At 39.8% G+C, this 15,337-nt stretch overlaps 2 protein-coding genes across 3 annotated transcripts in view; one reads left to right on the top strand and one right to left on the bottom strand.

Moving 5' to 3' along the window:
- lnx2b (ligand of numb-protein X 2b) overlaps positions 1-15,337 on the top strand; it is a 169,028-nt gene that overhangs the window by 104,758 nt on the left and 48,933 nt on the right. The gene's annotated exons all lie outside the window — the stretch shown is intronic.
- Positions 1-15,337, bottom strand: part of mrpl11 (mitochondrial ribosomal protein L11) — a 40,923-nt gene that overhangs the window by 24,855 nt on the left and 731 nt on the right. Inside the window, exons 2-3 of one of the 2 annotated variants that reach the window (XM_061289253.1) lie at positions 8,540-8,576; positions 3,743-3,905 (exon numbers count right to left, since the gene is read on the bottom strand). In XM_061289253.1, coding sequence (XP_061145237.1) covers positions 3,743-3,865 — 123 coding nt within the window. In that variant the 5' untranslated portion in view covers positions 3,866-3,905; positions 8,540-8,576. The remainder of the gene's footprint in view (positions 1-3,742; positions 3,906-8,539; positions 8,577-15,337) is intronic. The other variant, XM_061289262.1, reaches the window with a different exon arrangement.

Below are 15,337 nucleotides of genomic sequence, written 5' to 3'. Positions count from 1 at the left end.
CAAATTGAATTCCTTCTGTGAAAAATACGCATGATGTCCTTGTATCAAATCAATTTGTTCCATTCAAATGCTATTAATAACTTCCAGACTCACATATTACCCTCACAAATATGATTGAATTCGTCAATAACGAAATAAATCGCCTTGTGTTTCATTCGAACATAACATTTTTTATACAAGCCACAACAACTGTATTGTTGAACCTTTAAGGGGCGTGGCCAAGTGTTGGCCGGAGTCTGCCCAATTTAACAGAAGTGGCTTTAAAACATTATTTCTCAAAATGAAACGTCAAATATAATATTAATATAATATATATTTTGTGATTCTGAAAAGAAGATCCTATAATGGAGTCTTAAACTGAGACTGTCTAGGAAAAGCATTTAAATCAAGAAAACAGTTTTACAGTAAACTTTTACAGCAAAGCACTGTTCACGTTGAGGAGACGCTTTTAAAAGCGCAGAGTGTTTGTGTCTATCAACAATTCTACTCATGATAAAAAAGAAAGTTTACTCATATAAAAATTGAGTCTTTAAAAAATTTGCGGTAATACTCTTGGTCTCATGCTGCATTCAAAGGCAGTTTCAGCAATTGGCACCGTGAAGGTTATACAGCGCTTGTGTTAACAATGGGAAATGAACCTCACCAGGGCAAATGAACGAGGACATTGTGTGGAACGAAAGCAAAATCAACTTCAACCTTCATTTGGCCCATTTGGCTGACGTAAACAGACAGGTGGCGTTTGTGTCTCGAGTGAAGAAACCGTGAAGGAATTTGTGGCACCTACCTGCGCAAAGGAGACCAGAATAAGAATGGCAGAAGCAAGGCGAGACCACCGGAATAAGAATGTCGGCAGAGCGACATGGGTGGCCTTGTGTATTTCATTAATTTAAAAAAAAATGCATTCAATAATTGTGGACCCTGAGAAGAACATTACATAGTTTCTTTTTTTTTTTTGCTTTTTTTATGTTGCTCCTCTCTATCGCATTTCTATTTGTTTCCACAGAGCGGAGCAAATGCATGAATATACACTACCGTTCAAAAGTTTGGGGTCACAAGATTGTTTGGGTGACCCCAAACTTTTGAACGGTAGTGTAAATATTATTATAATAAAATATTATGAATTAAATATTATAAATTATATCTTATATTTGTATAAGATTAGATATAATCTATGAATATAAGTATACATATATATTATAAGATTTTTTACACAGAAGATTATATATATATAATCTATAAATAATTATCTAAATAAATATATACACTACCGTTCAAAGGTTTGGTGTCACCCAAACAATTTTGTGACCCCAAACATTTGAACGGTAGTGTACATATATGTATGAATATTGTTGTCGGCCTGGTCGATATGTTTTGAGTAGCATGAGTGACAAAGTAGCATCTGTTTCAACGTTTAAAATGGCCGTAACATCTATGCTAATTCTCGCTAGGCCATCGCCCACGTTTTGCGTTATGCCAGCGGATTGCGGTTAGACAAATTTACATTAGATGTTGAAAATCTAAAAATGCTTTCTCCTCTTGTTTTGTCAGTTTTACATTAAATTTCAACTAGAAGCACAATGGAGTGCAAATAAGAGGCCTTCAGTTTGAGTGTGCTCATAAAATTTAAATGCATTTAAAGCTTTTGGGAGCCGTGATTACGTAACCCCCAATACGTAATATTTTTAGGATGGCTATTTCCATGTACAAGGGTCCACGAACCAGGAAGAAAAATAAATGTTTTACATTCAATGCTGAAGAAAAGGTCACATGTAGGTGTACGTGTTGTTCCTAATATTTTGGCCACTCCATTAGCATGCACAAAATGAGAGCGGATCAGCTTCGAATATAATTCACTCCAGTGCAACACGGCCACCCATTAAGTCCTGAGTGATGAACATAAAGTAGAATTACGACCTTTCCGACAGTGTCAATAAAAACAGGAACATTATGAGCTTTGTAAAAGCGGCACGGACTGCAGACGCTCCTAATAAAGCGAGCGCAAGTGTGTGTTTTAACCAGAATAAAAGATGTGCAAATTGCATGCGATTAAAGCATAGGTGCGACTCTTTATTACAGTATATTTGTCCTTTTAAAAGAGACCTTACGATCCAAACTCAATCCCCTCTATTGCGTGTGAGATATATATCATAAAATGAACCGACGTTTGGCCAGTGCAGTGCAGCGCAAATGGTCCACAGGGGGGTTGCGACTTTTTTTTATTTTTTTTTATTGTTGGTTTGTTTTTGTTTTCACCCATCTGCCAACAGAGCTGTTAAAAGAATATAGCCACAGACGGGATCTTTTTACGCAGGCAGTCTCAGGGTGGTTGGAAAGGCATTACAAATTCTGACAGAGATAGCCCAAAAGGCAATAAAAACTAGACGGGGGCTGTGTGACGGCTTGATGTATTTCAGCGCCTTCTCATCTCATATCAAAAGAGTCAGTGCGGCCGACGGTAGAGTTCAGTTTGCTCATCTTAGATCAAGATCAAGTTTCAAACACGCAAGCGAGGCTAATTAACTAAGCCGATTTACAAGTTGATTTGGATTAAGAGGTGGCAAATTTCGGCAACAATCGACGTGTAGCATGTCTGAATGGCAGCCATGAGTATCAGCAACAACAATCTCATCACAATGCACAAATCGTACAATTCTTTACAATCTATCAAATGATATTATAAAGTGACTGTATTTTTTTAAAACTTCAATATTGTAAAATGCTATTTTCCTAATTAAAAGAGGCCAAAAATTTGGTTGAAGGTTTTCTTTTGTCATGGTGCTGGAACCTATTAATGGCCTTTTCATCTATTTTAATGAGGAAAGATGATTTGAAAGACATGTGGTTTAAAAGGGAGTGTACGGGAATTAACTGATTTTCTAAAGTGTCAAATATATCGAGAGGAATACGGACTGGTGCCGTTCGTAATTCAGATGCAGAATGCGTGAGGCTATTGTCGATAGGGGCACAAAGGACATGTGCAACTAGAATAACGGCAGTAAGGAGAGCATGATGGAAAAAAGACAGAGTGAGGGCTGAGACGAAAGATCAGGTTGTGGTCCGCAATTATTAAGAGATGTGAGTAGAAGGTCAGGTGGTAACATTAAGATTTAATAAATATTATTAAAGCCCTGCTATAGTGCTCTTCATCATTTGCACCTTTGTTAAATCGCAGATTTTAAACCATTGTTTTATTTCTTTTTTTTGTGGCTTTTAAGCATGTTTTAATTGAGTTGCATGTCTTGGGTGCAATACCAGTGTACCACAATATGGCGAGCAGCATAAGATGACGACGAGAGCAAGAAGAAGAGGCAGCGCTATAGCTGTGATACTACCTGATTTGGTTGAATCTTTTGGTGTTCAAATACAATTTTTTTTTTTTTTTTTTTTGACGTGTTGGTGCTTCGTTAATGTTGATTGAACAGTTAGAAATACCAAAATACCAATGCTAACTTCTGTTAGCCGGTGAAAAGTATTTTGCTTTCTACTTTAGCATTAAGCCATATCTGTGTGTTGAAGAGGCAAAAAAAAAAAAAGGTTTATTGACTGTAAAATCAAGGCTAATTTGCATTAACTCACCTAAGTTAGCAATATGATTACCGTAAATTACAGACTATAAGCCGCTACTTTTTTCAAACATTTTGAACACTCAATCATGAATTTTAGCTGGTTTTTAAATATACAATAATCAAAACAATTATTTTTTTCTATGTGTGTTTTACTGGGAGAAACAAACAAAACCAACCTGTCCGAGGATAGGACCCAGCGGGGGCCCAGGTGTGGCTTGTCCCGACCTCACGATAGCTCGGATCACGCCGCTCACGTCCAACTTCTTTACGGTCTTGGCGGCCTTGGAAATCTTTGACATTTTTCTAATTTGCCAGCGAGCCAATAAGAGAACACAGCCTCTGAAATGACAACACAGCAAATTAGCATGACTTCATAATACAAGCGCAGCAACTGATTTACACACGGGGCTCATTGAAACATCATCAACTTCAAAAACGTCAATAGCAAAAGCCACAGGCAAATGCGGCGCCTTGCCATCCTCCCGCAGCAGGCGAGTAATTAAAAAATATATATCTTTGTCTTCGATCGGCACAGCGAAAGCTGGAGTTGCCCGAGGTGGCGAAGGTGTGATGGATAAGCAGCAGTGTCAGATTCTTCATCTATCACAGACAGATAGATGGCAGGATTGAAACACCTCAGCTCATTTTTTAGATACGTGTCACCGCTAAACTCCCATCAGCGGGGAGTTAAGTGCCAAGCATGTGGGACTGAGGATAACAAAAAGTACTTTCAACACCCAAACTGCAAGTTAAACCGGGAAAAGTTCTTTGAATTTTGGAAAGATTTACGTAAACTCCAAAACATGAAGTATGACGCCCACTTGTACTTTACACGCCGTTTTTACTTTGACCGTTTTCACCATTAGTTGCTTGGGGTCCGAAGAAATGATAATTGAAAATAAACTCAACTGTATTCTAAAATCTGCAGACTCTTAGTGGTGCCCGAGTTTCAAAGCAAACATGCTCAAGCAGAATTTAGCAGTAATGCCGCAAGCGAATGGAATAAATTGCCAATGGAAGTGAAGAACAGCCCCAAGTATAAATGTTTTGAAATCCAAATTAAAAAGTTAAATACCGTAATTTTCGGACTATGAGTCGCACCGGAGTATAAGTCGCACCAGCCATAAAATGCCCAAAAAAGTGAAAAAAAACATATACATGTATATAGGTCGCTCCTGAGTATAAGTCGCCCCCCCACCCAAACTATGAAAAAAAACGCGACTTATAGTCCGAAAATTACGGTACCTCTATCTATCTGAATGGCCGTGAAATAACAAAACCAACAAGTGAAGGCAGCATGGGAGTGTCAGTTCTGTCATGCGTGAACCCTAAAGAGAGATCCGCCCCCAATCACACTTCAAAAACCAAATTAGAAGATTTAGTCGAGTGGGGAGAAAAGCCTGGACCCGTGGCTTTTCCCTAGGGAGAGCCCGAACGTATAAACGCACGCTCGTAATCCTCTGATGGAATCAAAGTGATACAAGCACAGCCATAAAAAAATAAAAAAGGAGAGATTGCGAGCGAGAGAAAAAAGAAAAGATCAATGAAGCGAGCCGGGGGAGAAATAGAAGTTTTAAGGTTGAGCTATGCAATTTGGGTCGGTGTTGGGCATTCGATAAAAATAAGAAGGGGTGAGGGATGGAGTGTTATAGTGACGCTTGATCATGAGCAGCAGAGGGGATCCAATTAGATCAACAGAGGGGAGGCCACTCGCCAGATGCAGACTGCTGCCGAGTTACGAACAAAAGAGCAGAAAAACGGCAGAACACAATGAGGCGATTTTCGTCAGGCGTAGCTACACGGGAGCCATTTAGCAACTAAGCTACTTGAGTGAAGGGAAAAAGTGCCCGGCGGCTCAGATCAAGTCTGCCAGCAGACAGCGCAGAGGCGTCGAACGCTAACTGGCAAAAAATAAACATCACAGTGGAAGAAAACTGGGGCAAAAATAACAATTGCAGGCTTGTTCGGAGAAGCATCAAAGAGTGCTTTTATTCCGGCGCTGAATGATATTGGAATTTTGGTTTCCTCAATATTGTGATTTAATAATTGTTTTTTGAGAAAAATGAAATAAAGCCAACCAGCTGACCAAAATGAACATTTACAACTTCCAAACAGAATTCTGCTACATTGCCAGGTCAATCTGACCGGATTAATGGTTCAACCCAATTTTAATCTACCGTATTTTCCGCCCTATAAGGCGCACCTAAAAACCTAAAATTTTCTCAAAAACCAACAGTGCGCCTTATAGTCCGGTGCGCCTTATATATGGACCAAATTCCTAAATTTAAACTGGCCAGAATAATTGTGTCATGAAATCAATCATAAGTGGCCCACTGAAGACTATGAATCATCAATCAAAAAGACTATGGATCATTATTTTATGATTATAAAGTAATTTGTTCCGTCTGAAGTTGAAATAAAAAAGATAAAATGGAGAATGATTTGATTTGGATTAAAAATCTGACATGATGCATTAATGGTGCGCCTTATAGTCCGGTGCGCCTTATATAAGGATAAAGTTTTAAAATGGGCCATTCATTGAAGGTGCGCCTTATAGTCCGGTGCGCCTTATAGGCCGGAAAATACGGTACTTGAGATCTAACGCAATGAACGCTTTGAGAAGGGGCTCAAAAAGTGTCCTCTCAACTCCAGTTGAGAGTGCATCTGCTAAAAGCGAGCGAGGGGTTCGCTGCGCCGCTAAATGAAACGAGGCATCACGACGAGTGAAGCGGTGAAGAGGTGACCTACATAACACGAGTGCACTCGGAGCACGCTTTGTCACGGCGGAATTTACATTACATTCAAAGGATAGAGGCCACGCGGCAAACATGCTATAAGGCTGCAAAATGAGCAGCAATCAGAGCTGTTGTGCACGGGAACAATCCAATCAAAGTGGCAGGAAGCTGAACGGAATAAGACAGCAACGACATGCTCTCGTCCCGTGGCACTTCCCGGCCGGGTTGCCCGTTAAGCAAAAGTGCAGCGCGTTAATGCACTTTGTCCAAACCGGGCTTGATGGAAACGTCGGCAGAAAAATCACTGCCTTATTACCAAAAGCGGAGGTGAGAAAAATGTTTCGAACAGAGACTCATGACTTGATGGGAAGTCCTTCTAATGGCGCCGAGTTACTATTTTTCTCTGTCCTACGGAATCCATCGATTGTTTGTGAGCCCTTTCAATGTTGTCTTGGCTCGTCAACGGTTCATCGCTTTCGTTGATACGAATATCGTGGGGAATACGCTGACACTCTGTAAAACAACGTAAGACTGAGAAAGGGCTTTTGTCGGCGAAATAATTCTTTGCAGATATACAACTGAGAGACGCGATGAGTGATGCTGACTGCATGGCCCGAGTTGAATGTCAGTGGCGTTTTTAATGTCGAACCTTCTTCGCAACCCAACAAAATTCGTATCCATTCGGGTTTTGGCGGAGAGTTGCACGTCCCTATTTCAAGTTGATGAATAGAAATGTCCATGACTGCAAATCCGTTGAAAGTTTTATAATTATTCTGACATTGATGCTTATTTACGTTAATCTGTCTATGGTCTTTTGCAAAGTTAGCATTAAGCTAGCAAATCTTGGCTGGACATAATTATATTAAGTTGATCATTTTTTGTGTTGAAATATGCAGGGTTTTTTTTTCTTTTCTGTTGAATGTGTTCCTGCTGTGTACTTGATTGAAGTTTTAAATGATCTTAAATCTCAGTTTTAAGAGCGCTAACTGTCTTGAATCAAGAACCTTTTGACCTTTTCTTTGGAGAACTGTTTGAGCGAGAGTCTTCTTTTTGGTTCCACAAAGTGATATTTGTATGATAGTCACCTATTTTGTTGACAGCATGAAAGTCAGCCCAAAGGAATACTTTAAAAAGTGTTCTAATAACTTGTTGGGAAAGGCATTAAGTGTGAAAAAGTTCTCTTCGGATACGGTCTCTCTGTATCACCGATTTGAAACTATCCCCTGCGATAAAGACGGATTCACAGTTCAAAGTATTTTTATTTTTTTTAAAAAGAAACTTATATTTTCGTGAAGCTCCCCGCAGGAAAAAAACAGCAGCACTTGCATGAAAAGAAAAGAAAAGTAAATAAGTGATGTGTGCACATTGCGTAAAGTGTCGGCAACAATAACATTGTTCTGCTTTGTTGTTATAGAGTGTCGAGCATTTTGTGGGTTTCTGAACACAATGTTGGATGCTCATTACCTTGAGTGGCACACAACAACGCTGTAAACCATGACACATGAATGTAATCGCATTTGAGACAGGGTGCGCTTTTAAGTATTTACAGGAGGAGCGCGGAAGGGGGCGGGGTTATGGGGCCACCATTGTCCTTACCACCTGAGGAAAAATAATGACAGAATAAATAAAGTAATAAATAAATAAAGTAATAAATAAATGAATGGATGAATAAATGAATGGATGAATAAATGAATGGATGAATAAATGAATGGATAAATGATAGATAGATAGATAGATAGATAGATAGATAGATAGATAGATAGATAGATAGATAGATAGATAGATAGATAGATAGATAGATAGATAGATAGATAGATAGATAGATAGATAGATAGATAGATAGATAGATAGATAGATAGATAGATAGATAGATAGATAGATAGATAGATAGATAGATAGATAGATAGATAGATAGATAGATAGATAGATAGATAGATAGATAGATAGATAGATAGATAGATAGATAGATAGATAGATAGATAGATAGATAGATAGATAGATAGATAGATAGATAGATAGATAGATAGATAGATAGATAGATAGATAGATAGATAGATAGATAGATAGATAGATAGATAGATAGATAGATAGATAGATAGATAGATAGATAGATAGATAGATAGATAGATAGATAGATAGATAGATAGATAGATAGATAGATAGATAGATAGATAGATAGATAGATAGATAGATATCTTCTTCCAGAATTATCTGCACATACTTATCTTTGGAGCTCACCAGTTCATTCTGCACCGAAGCGTTGCAGAAATCCATTCTTAACAAAACAGACAGAGTAACTAACCTAATTATTTTTCACTCGCCATCGTTCACACAGAAAAACTTTTCAAACAGACTCCAAGAGAGATGATAGATTTTCTATTGAGCTGTTTTCAGCACATTACATTCATTTGTGAAAAGAACAAACCATGTGGGGATTGGTCCTTATGATCCATTTGTGGGGAAATATGAAGATACCCATGTTTGGACATTCAGAGTTGTTGCCTGACAGCAATGATATTGCCGTGCTTCCGCAAAAACGCTGAGGCCAGACAGAAGGCAGAAAGTTTTACTGTGTCCATTTTAACACCGCAGAAAGCAATCTGCATTGCAAGCTCTACGGCAACACCAGAGGGTCAAATATCGACATATGATTCAACCCTCATTATTTTGCATTTTTTACAAAGGTGAAACATTGCTAATGAAGTTTGGCGAGCGTGACCGCAAAGCACAACGCTCCTTTTGTACCTCCAAATGAAAATGTAAATGATTTTCCCACAGCATTCAACCCTCCTCCCCAGTCAATTGTCAAATGGCCGGTGCCAGAAAGATCCAAGTAAACAAGTCAATAAAAGCAGCAAAAACGAGGTGGCGGTTGGGGGAAACACGGCACCTGTCGCCAATATACTTGGCGTCGCACGGCGATCCGAGGCACCCCGCCCCGCCCTGCTGGTTGCTCTTTTATTACGAGCTATTTGTTACAAGCGCCGGGCGATATTACAAAAAGGCTTTTCACGCGCGTGTAAAAGCTATTGCCGCTGGAAAACTAATTGGAAAAACAGTGCAATTCAAGGACAGGCCTCATTTTAGAGAGATTAATCAGCTCCTAATTAAAAACGGTGAGCTTAATTGCACTAGTGAGGCCTGCCGCTGTGTCTTCTTTGGGCAATTAGGCACTTTTTTTTTTTTTTGGAATCCTCTTCAAGGAGACCACCAACCAAAGTCAATTGGTGGTTTTATTTACAAGTCAAGGGGATGCTTTACTAACAGATGCTTGCCGGCACAATCGTGAACCTGATTTCTTCTCGGTTATAAACTAATGTTATATGAAATACCAACAGGTAGAATTGAGGAGTTGAAATGAAGATGAATACAAATGTAATCAAATAAAAAAACGGAAATTCAAATGAATGGCAGATAATGGAGATCTCCACCTTTGGAGCGATTATAATCTGTTAAAACAAGCAACTATAGGCTTGATTAAACTAGCTAACATTAAAATGTGACCTTGGGCAACTTGAACTGCTTGGGAGCAAACCACATGCAGATATCAAATATTCATACTCTTTCATTTCCATTAAGGCAAATCAGTGCAAAAAAAACAAAGATTGGTCGTGGGGGTTTTTTGTTTTGTTTTTTAAAACAGTAGCTTCCTCAGTGGGGTCGGGGCAGCGCTGAAATCCACATGTCACTGACACGGAAAAAAACAGCCCCCCTGCCTCAAAAAAGGAAAAGAGAATTTCCAGCCGGTGAGATGATGACCGCTGTGCTCAGCGTGTGTTCCCAGAGATTTTTCCCATTCTAATGTCTGATATCTAACTTTAAATGTAAAGCTAAAACATGAAAGTAGTGTGGAGGCGGGAGAGACCAGCTGTGCTGCTTAATAAATAAAACTTGCTTCGCATCACTGCAGCATTAATATTCACACTGTGGAAGTTTCATCCGCATCGTATGAAACGTTTACGAGACCCATCAGTGCAGGCTGCCTTAAAGATTAAAAATATAGATTAGTTGGGATTTTTTTTCCTCGCTAAACGTGACTGTGAAATCGTTGGAATAATCTATCTTTATTATCTGGCATCTATGATTGATGTACTTTAAAGTGAACTCCCACGATAACACGGTTCGTCTTTTGTAAGACACCATTTTGTTTTTTTTGGTTTTGTTTTTTTACGAGAGATCGTCCAGCCACCCAAAATCCCCATTTGCTATTATTTTTCTGTTTAAATCAACTCAGAGGATTCCTTGACCTGCCTTGGCCACTGGCTGACCCCTAAATATGTTTTGCTTTAGGTCCAATTTTAAATCTATCCTTTTGTACCAGCTAGCCAGCGCTACGCTAACCTAGTTCAACATCTGAGTTTGCAAACCCACTTCATGGTAGCTTCCCGCGAGAGGCCAAGCAAAGTACATAATGACAAAAGCGTTGATGCACGACCAAGATTTATTGACCAGCCATTTAAAAGTTGGTTTAATGCTTGTTGGACAGCTAAACATTTCCATATGCACGCAAACATCATCACAGTACATTTTCAAATCACGCGTGTCACTATTCAATTCTATTTAGTTATGACAATCATGTATTTTTTTTTAAGTAGAATACAAATGAGTGACATTTTCTCTTCATTGAAATTCACATGTCTACATTTTTGTTGTTTTTTTCAAAGGGGAAAGATGAGTTGAGATTCAAGTGTTTTGAGTAATAAGTCATAATCATAAATAAGTCAAGTTATGGATCATGGAACAAATTAAACTCGGATCTCAGCGTTGAATTCTCTTTTTTATGGGTCTGTTTTGCAAAGCCAGCATGCTCTTTATTTTGCAAATTTCTACCTATCGCCAGTGATACATTTTCAGTGTATTCCCGGTGTCAGGTAACAGTCGTGGATTTTGCTCAAGGACATTGACTTTATCCCCACTTCGTAAATTCCACTTGAGGCATTATGTTTTTAAACAAAACATGACCATAAGAAGCAATTTACACTCAGCTATTCATTTAATTGACATGGTAAGAAAAAGTGGCTCCTATTCACATTTCAGTTGAAGGGAATTAAGACAAGAGAAAATGGGTGGATTGAGACACAGCACAATAATAGTGCACATTTGAGGCTTGCCGATGGGAGGTGGAGAGGAAAGGGCTAAAAAGCCTTGGAGACACGCTGTTGTCCTTGGATACCGGTAGGAAAATAACAAAATTATAAAAGCAATCCTGTCTCATTGTCGATCTTTGCACAAATTCTTGAATGTCATTAGAGGCACAATAAACGACTGAGAGACTTGACTACTAAATGTCTACCGGCAGCACAATCGTCAGCGCGAGCAGGGACCTTGGCCGGCAGCGAGGGATTTCGGGAAGTCACATTTTCTTAGAGGGTAGGTGTTTATTAAATGGGGCCAGGAGCTTTTAACACGCTAACCAAAGAGAGGAATATATGACAGAGCGGAGGCTCATGATTGGCAGCGTGGAGAAGCGCTTGTATACAGAGGCGGGCTCTAATGACGACCACGCCGCTGCTCCACTGGGTTAGCATTCATCAAGCTTCGGCGTTTGATTATGGGATGGCAGGTGCCGAAGGGCAGTCAACTCTTCAAAAGGCTGTCGGTTGAGAAGACCTGCTTTTACCCTCCATCTCTGGCGCTTTTCAACTCCGTCGCAGTTACCATTCATCAATATGCAGAGGTACACCTTGACTGAGTTTCATTTGCTCCACGACCGAGCCCCTTTAACTCGGTTTACTCGTATGGCAAATCAATTTTCCGCATTCAAATGTCATGATTCAGTTCCAGCCCCCGCTAGCATTTTCTTCATGCTTTTAACTCATTCATTTCTTGTAGATAACAACTGTTTATGAATACGTCGACAAATCTTCAGCTGGCAGGTGTAATGCTAAGCAGATCCCTGTAGATGGTGGTGTTGTGTCACCTTGGATTTGAGCTCAGCACAGGTTTTGAGTAGTATGTGGTGAATCTTGGTTGACACATCGATTCAGACAGTAATTCCATCATGTTGAAAGAGTGGCCTGACCAAATAATCAGCTGATAGTAGCTCTTATAAAATCCGCAAAACAAAAACCGGATTTTCTGAGACATCTTCGGTCCCACTGTATTGCTATGACTCACGCTGAGGAACATTTGTTATTTCAGCAACTACGATGTCAGGGAGGACATTGTTATCCTCTCTGTTGCAAACCGCCACCTCTTGTAAAGCAACTACAGCACGATTGAATTAAGAGACAAAATTGGTTTTACGGGTGCGCAGGCTCGTAAAAACATTAGCAAAGGTCGCCCCTGAATTTCATCAACATCCACTCTGGTCCAAAAAGACATCGTAAAAGATAGAGCCGTTTTTGCACATTACACTCGTCCGCTTTGCTATTTGTTAGGAAACCACGGCAGAGAAATAAAACATCTCGGGAGCGCACGGATCCTCAGCACGGTTGTGCAAAAAGTTTTGACTACAGTAGCAACACTTGGGCGACCTCCCGAGATCAAACAAGGACCCCCCCCCCCCCCACTCGCCTACCCCCGCCCCGCAACTCGAATCAGCCATGCAAGCGCCATCTCTCCAGGGTGGCTGCTTGCTTTACTGTCTTCTCTGAATTGCATTTCCTCCCCTGCTATCATATTTGACAAACAGCAACTATGGTGGATGAGCAGCATGACGGGTGCCTGTCATGCCTTTCTCTCAAAGTTCAGTTCAACCTCCAAAATATTTAACTTTCTGGAAAATACACTTCCAAATAAAACTACAAAAATCACCAAATTTTACGTGTCAAACTCCATTGCCACATTATTTTAAGCAGACTGCTAAATTGTAGATTTCAAAGTTATAGTCCCTGTAATGTAAAAATAAATGTCATTTAAATTTGACACATCACAGAGAAAAGTTTCTTTTTTTTATATAAATCACAATATCGTAGAGTTGTTTTTCTCATCAAAATACACATTAAAATTTTTTGGGGTTGATTTCTGGAATGGATTCAAGGCATTTCCATACATTTCAATATGGAAAGATGCTTTGAGTTTTCCCCCCCACACTTAAGTATTAAGATAGTGGACTTTCAATAAATACAATGACAGTTTCTTTTGTGAAAATGTTTGTATTTAAGTTTAATTCTATGGATTGCATTGCCATTATAAGCCAGAACTCAACTGCAGACTGCTTTCTTCAGGCACACGGACCTGTTGCTGATATATTGGCCATCTTCGTGTCATGCATGGCAGGATGACCCGAATTAATCCTAAACGTGGAAGCAGATTTACACAAGGTGCAGAATGAAGTCGAGAGGAAAAATGAAGATGCAACTGAGGTAAGCAGGGTTTCTCTATGCTTGAACATATTCAAGCAGGATGGCGCAAGAAGAAGCGCGATCCAGCAGGCCATTTCAGTGATTCAATTCTCTAGAGGGGCATTCGTCATCTCAGGGCGACTTGTGGCTACACAAAGCCTCTGACATGATCAAATTCTATCTTTGAAGGTGTTCTTCTTCATCAGGCCACGTGTGACAGCAGCCCCAGAGGTATGAGAAGCCGTTAGAAAACAATCCTTAGCATTGTTTATTGATTTTATACAACGTGGTTGTTCAAAATAAAATTGGAGAAAATGCCACCGGAGGAAAATCATTGGAAAGTTATATCTCTGTACAAAAGAGTGAATTGATCTACATTAAAAGTATAAATGCCGCTGGTGTCCCCCAGGGGTCAATGCTGGGACCTTGGTCTATTTTATTACACAATATTGTATCACGTATATACGTCTCACGGATTATACTACACTCCTTTACTCTTGTGAGCGTTTGCATAGGTTACTGGTCAACTATTAGGATGACTAGGCTCGCAAGGAGAACAACTGAGATTTACTATTTGCTGCCCGAGTATCCTAACTAAATGTTAATTGTTACACACTAGTAGACTACACAAGAGCAAGCAGTCAAAAATTAAATACAAACGGTAATACATACAATACACGCAATGCAATACATGAGGTACGACTCAATAAGCTACTTGGAAAGTATTGGAACCGAGCCCTGCCGCGAACAGCAAAAATCCACCTGTATGACTCCAATAGGGGTTGTAACTGCCCATAGAGTCCACAAGATGGCGTTAAAGCAATTAAAACTGAGAGGATGCTAAAGACTCAACATCATGCTTCTAGCATGTACACAATTAGAAACCAATGTTACATAGATAACTGGTTCCAGTAGTAAACAAAGCTCATCAATGGTATTAGCCAAAATCACATGCAAGCACAAACTGATGTGACATGATGACACAGAGGCCAAATATATGCGCACGAGCATTTTACTCTAATGTTCCTGAGTCATCGAACACACCTTTTGACATTTCAATCCAAACCAGGGCTCGAAGCTTATTTTTTGCCCAAGTTGCCCTCGGGCAAGTTAGAGAAAATTTTACTTGCCCGAAACAAAATTTTACTTGCCCGAATTTTTTTGGAGTGGATTTTTACTTGCCCGACACATTTTTGCAATAAAAAAGACAACACTATAAGTTTTGCCTTCATATGCCTTCGTATCCGCCAACCGGAAACAAGCTCTGCTGGCGCAGAAGAGCCAGGGACGGGTAAGGGAGCATGCATTTAATTACGAAGCGCTTTGCCGTTATCAATGTATTGCAGACTTACACGAGAAACTAACCGCTCCCTAGAAAACAAAATGTCGGACCAGAAGCGGCAGATGTTGCGAGAAATTATGCACAAAATCGTCTTTTTACAGCTTGAAAACATGGTATTATGGCAGGGCAAGTTCGGGCAAGTGAGGAAAAAATTCTACTTGCCCGTCTGCCATCGCTACTTGCCCCGGGCAATCGGGCAATCGTTAGTTTCGAGCCCTGCAAACACTTTAAATATCATTGGGATGTCCAGGGTGTCCTCTACTGAGCACATCTGGTAGTAGGGTAACTCAAATGAGTCAAAAGATATACAGTAATCCCTCGTTTTTCGCTGGGGTTACGTTCCGAAAAGATCCGGTGATAGGTGGATACGTGAAGTAGCCACCTTTATTTATTCATTTTCTACCATTA

Source organism: Syngnathus typhle, linkage group LG1 (genome assembly GCF_033458585.1).
Source record: "Syngnathus typhle isolate RoL2023-S1 ecotype Sweden linkage group LG1, RoL_Styp_1.0, whole genome shotgun sequence".
NCBI lineage: Eukaryota > Metazoa > Chordata > Actinopteri > Syngnathiformes > Syngnathidae > Syngnathus > Syngnathus typhle.
Note: the sequence above shows the minus strand (reverse complement) of the source record. Positions and strands in the feature narration are given on the sequence as shown.